General features: G+C 44.4%; 1 protein-coding gene across 1 annotated transcript; it reads left to right on the top strand.

The window, feature by feature from the left end:
* Nucleotides 1–972: 972 nt before the first annotated feature.
* rtn4rl2b (reticulon 4 receptor-like 2b) lies at nt 973–4,750 on the top strand. The gene is made up of 3 exons (XM_060926869.1): nt 973–1,080; nt 2,689–2,915; nt 3,005–4,750. Exons 1-3 carry the CDS (start codon nt 1,023–1,025, stop codon nt 4,100–4,102), a joined length of 1,383 nt encoding a protein of 460 aa, XP_060782852.1. The 5' UTR covers nt 973–1,022; the 3' UTR covers nt 4,103–4,750.
* The last annotated feature ends 439 nt before the right edge of the window (nt 4,751–5,189 follow it).

Below are 5,189 nucleotides of genomic sequence, written 5' to 3'. Positions count from 1 at the left end.
TATTCCCTTACGAAAATTAACCATGGTTTTACTATGAAAACTAACCATGGTTTTACCATGGGTTATAGTTATTCATGGTTTTTTTGGGTAACCATGAAATCCATGGTGCATTTTACCTCAATGTTCACTTAAATTTTTAGGTTCTAAGTAAATGTTAATGTATCTGGGCTGTTAATCGAGATCCTTCTCTACAGCATTGACTGTTGGACGAAAGCATGGTAATACTACAGTTAGTGCATCCTTTTAAAAACCATACTATCCCTTTCTAAACTAATTTCGTAGTTACTATGACCTATTACACATACAACAATGATGCTACCACAGCTACTGCCAGTACTATGGATAAACCACAGTAATGCTATGGTTGGTTCATAGTACTTAGAATCACCATGAAATACCATAGTAGAACCATGGATGAACCATAGTAATACTATGGTTGGTTCATAGTACTTAGAATAACCATGAGATACCATGGTAGAATCATGGTTACTACATAAAAACCATGGTAAAACCATAGTAAACCATGGTAGATTTTCGTAAGGATTATTATTATTATTATTATTATTATTATTATTTTGCTCGAGCTATTTCCTCTTGAAATGCCTACGACCTGACAACGTTTAATCTTGTCTTATTGTAATTGCACTCACGGGAGAGTGACGGTCCTTTGTGCCGCAAAGCACGAGCAAGTGCGCGCGCGCGCACGCACGTGTGTGTTTGTGTGTGGTGTGCTCGCGCGAGGGAGACAGAACTTGTTCTAGTTTTCGCACACGCGCGCGCGCACACACACACGGACCGCGCGAGCCGCTTCCTCCTCCTTTCATGTCGCCCTCGCGCGCATTACGTATGAGAGATCCCGGTGCCGCGCGCTCCCGCCCCCACGCGCTCGCGCTATAAAGCGCACCAGTGCTGGTGCTGTTCCTCAGTCGCTGCGGCCCGAGCTCGAGCTCCAGTTCTGACCGGAAGCAGAGATAGCAGGCTGTTCCTCGCTCAGGCTAACTCGCTCACGGCTTTGGTTCGGGATGGAAACTCGTGGTACCGCGCGGCGTCATCGCATCTCTCGTGCGCTCAGCTTCAAGAGTGAGTACACCGATTTGTCTTGTCTATTTGTTTACGGGTTGTTTTACAATCAGGGTACGCGAGCTAAAAATCACATTTAATACTTATTATCTTCAATATCAAAAGGCTTAACTAAATAAACTTGGTTGTTTATTGTAGCCCTGTGATCGCTCTATTTACCATGCAAAAAAAATTTTTGGTGATAACGGTATTTTTGGTGAATGTATGGCAATATGTCATATTTAGCAAAATTACTCGTGTCATTTAGAAAAAGTGCTTTTTTGACCACAGGTAGCTCCAAAAGGGATGCACTTAAATCATTCTTTATACCATAAAACAAATATTTGGTTCCATATCATTGGAAACATAGTTAAGTTTTAATGTTGAATGCCAGTAAGTTTTCAGACTATTTTGATCAAATTAGTATGCAATTGTCTCAAAAAAAAGTCCTCTCCGAGACAGCTAATTTTTCAATATAAAATAACACATATCTAAAATGATTATTTTCATCCGAAAATGTGGTCAAGATATTGGGACATAAATATTAGAGACAACTAACACAAAGCTTACAGCCTTATATTTAAAAGCACTATGGAAGTAGTGGATTCTGAATTGTCAAAAAAAAAAAAAAGTCCTCTCCGAGAATCACTTCATTTGTTTCTCCCAGCCCTGCTTAAAGCGACACTTAATCTTGTTATAATACAAACTATTACACATGCCTATCTGTTCTTTAACTTGTCCTTCACTTAAAAACTGGTGCAAGAACCAGTTTGAATCAATTTGAATTTTGGATCCCTGTGAAACAAACTTTGTACCCTGATTGTAAAACAACCCTTACGCGTGTTAATAATAATGATAGACTAATAATGACTTCGCTCAGGTTGTTATTGAAGCGTCACTAATGCACTTTAATGTGATGCACTATGAAGTTTAAGAATTCTTCTTCTTTTTTTTCTTCTAAGACCTAAGTGCGCCGAAATTATTGCACCAGCACGGTTTAACATTTACACAATTCTTGCAGTGCGTTAAAGGTTGGGATGCAGGGTTAGTTTGTGCACCTTATTACGACTTGGTGCGATCTCGAGCGCATCACCGTTGAGCTTTCAAAGCTGGACAGCACAGAAATCTGATACTTTCTTTGGAACAAGTCTCGCAGCATGCATGCCTTTGTGCGCACTGTGCTTGTCTGCCGAACCGTGGAGCAGCAGTGGGGTCATGGCCTACGCAATTGGAAAATTTTGCGCACAGAAGATGAAAGCGTCCTGCATGAATAATTCACGCACTGTGCTGTTTTAAGCCGCGCACTTTATTATGTGGTGTCACCAGAACCCACGGGGCCGCACGCTTAAATATTTAACGCCGGCTGCTCTTTTTTCATGCACGTGATGCAAATTCGACCTTGTCGTTTCACACATTTCGAGACACAGTTCAGGAGACTTGGTGCGAAGGGAAGTCTCATCGGCACGCGAGGTTTGCGTGAGGTGTCGAGACTTGTAGGTTTCCAATCGCATCGGTTTGCATGGTGTTGTTTCAGGAAAGCTGACACGAAATCAGTGCCTGGGTCACGTGTGTTTCTCCTGAGAAGAGTCTACAGTGTTGGCCTTTCCTATAATCTTGTTGTCTCTCCAGGTGGTCTGTCTCTCTGGCTGGTGCTATGGCTGGTGGCATGTCACTGTGCTCCAGGGAGAGCATGCCCAAGGCTGTGTGTGTGCTACCACATGCCCATGACCGTCAGCTGCCAGTCTCAGAACTTCACCTCTGTCCCGGCTGGCGTGCCCTATGACTCCCAGCGTGTCTTCTTGCAGAACAACCGTATCACCGAGCTCAGAGCTGACTCCTTTGGCTTTGAGACACAGGCAAGTCGGACTGCTCAGTCAATGAAATATAGTGCGTATTTTCTCTGAATTCCTTTCATTTTATTTTATTTCATTTCTCTCCATTTCAGGTCCTTTGGCTGTATTCGAACAACATCTCATGGATCGAAGCAGGTGCCTTCAGTAACCTGCGTGTGCTAGAAGAGCTGGATCTTGGGGACAACCCAACCTTACGGCAAGTGGATGGCGGTGCGTTCCGGGGCCTTGAGAGGCTACAGAGCCTGCACATGCACCGGTGTGGCCTGACCGAGCTGCCTGCAGATGTGTTCCACAAGCTTTACAGTTTGCAGTTCCTCTACCTGCAGGAGAACCAGCTGAACCACCTGCCTGATGGCGTGTTCTCTGACCTGGTCAACCTCACACACCTGTTTCTGCATGGCAACCGTCTTCGCGTTGTTTCTGAGAACGCCTTCCGTGGCCTGGTAAACCTTGACCGGCTGCTGCTGCATGACAACCGCATCCGACAGGTGCACCGCCGTGCCTTCCGTGATCTTGGCCGCCTCACCATCCTCTACCTGTTCAACAATGTGCTGCGCGAACTTCCTGGTCAGACGCTCAAGGACACAACGGGCTTGCAGTTCCTGCGTCTCAACGACAACCCCTGGGCATGTGGCTGCGAGGCACGCTCGCTCTGGCAGTGGTTCCGTGACGCACGTGTTTCCAGCTCTGAGCTGGTCTGCACCTCACCTTCAGCACGCCAGGGCCAGGACCTGCGCTTCCTGCGTGAGCTCGACTTTGCCACCTGCCCACTGCCTGATCCCGGTTCTTTGACTGGTACAACTACCACCACCTTCAGCACCAAGACACGCTGGTGGTTCTCCAAGAACAAACCAGCAGCCTCAGCCAAGGGCGTTTACCAGAAGACCGCCGAGCTGCCCAAGGCCTTTCCCTTCTCCTCTGTGAAGAACGCCCATTCTGCAGCAGTCGCAGCAGCTGCAGCTTCAGCATCGAAGTATGAGCTGATGCCGGAGGAGGCTGCCTTGCCGAAACTTGAGCCTGAAGAGTACTGGGCCAACTACGGCAATGAAGATGCAACCTCAGTCCGTTGCTTTGAGCTCGATTGCGACGACTCACAGAGCCTCCCTTCCTCTTCTTCTGCTCCTCCATCGTTTATCTATCTCCTCTCTCTCTCTGTTCTGGCTCTCTCACTTCACTTGCTGTTTGGCTGAGTGGACTGTATTAATTTCTTCTCTTTTCTTCTTTTGCCCTTTTTTCTGTATTTGGCCCCTGATGCCTTGATGGGGTCTGATGCTGAGAGGCACACAACAGCAGCTGGAAAGATCTCAAGAATGGCAAAGATGGCACACACACACACATAGACACATATATAGATGCTCACATACACAAGTGTGAATGCAGATAAACACGCTTAGAAAAACATTTGGTGCTGCTTGGTGTCATTTATGAGGCAGAGTTAAGAGTGTTGCCTGGACTGCAAGTCTCAGGAGCCCTTGCAGCATTACACTGGGCACTCTGCTTCTGCAGTCAGTGACACAAAAACAGATGGCGAGATAGACAGAGCTAGACAGAAAGTAAATGGTAGTAAAGCATGATGAGGGGTCCAACAAAACAATAACTCTGCAGTCTGAGAACATAAATAACCTGAACAGCTGTAAATACGCACTTCCACCTTTTCGCATGAAGTGTCTCGTAAACAACTGGAACAGGAATGCTAGTCACACTTGACTGTGCACACATTTTTCCCTTCTTTTTCTTGTCTGTACACTTGATTTCACAATCCATAATGAGAACCGCAAAATGGAAAGATGGATTCTGCATCCACGTGTCTTTATTTATTTCAGGAGTTTGAGTTTTAATGTCTGTCCTGCAGTGAAGTTTTTTGCATATATAAACAGCATATGTAATCTGTGTGTGAGGTTAGTTCTGGCCTTTCACTGTGTGTTTTTTTTTTTCTTCTTCTTTATTGTTGTTGTTGCAGAGATTTGTACCTGAATTAAAGTTACAAGGAGACATTTCACTGTACACAGAATTGTGCAACATGTCATCACATTGCTGTAAAAAATACCCTAATAAATAATACTTTTTTTGTATAAACAGAACATTTGTCTTTAGCATTTATCTTTTTCTCGATATACAGTATACCAATGAAATAAAAATCAGTAAACATAATATTAAAAAATAAATTAAGAACTATAATATACTCTAGTTCTTAATTTGAATCTATATTATGTAGAGACATGCATACATATAGGTGACAAAGGGAAAAAAAAACAAACAATGGTTTGATTGAGTCCC

Source organism: Neoarius graeffei, chromosome 8 (assembly GCF_027579695.1).
Source record: "Neoarius graeffei isolate fNeoGra1 chromosome 8, fNeoGra1.pri, whole genome shotgun sequence".
Lineage (NCBI taxonomy): Eukaryota > Metazoa > Chordata > Actinopteri > Siluriformes > Ariidae > Neoarius > Neoarius graeffei.
The sequence above is the reverse complement of the archived record's forward strand: the minus strand, read 5'-3'. Positions and strand labels throughout refer to the sequence as shown.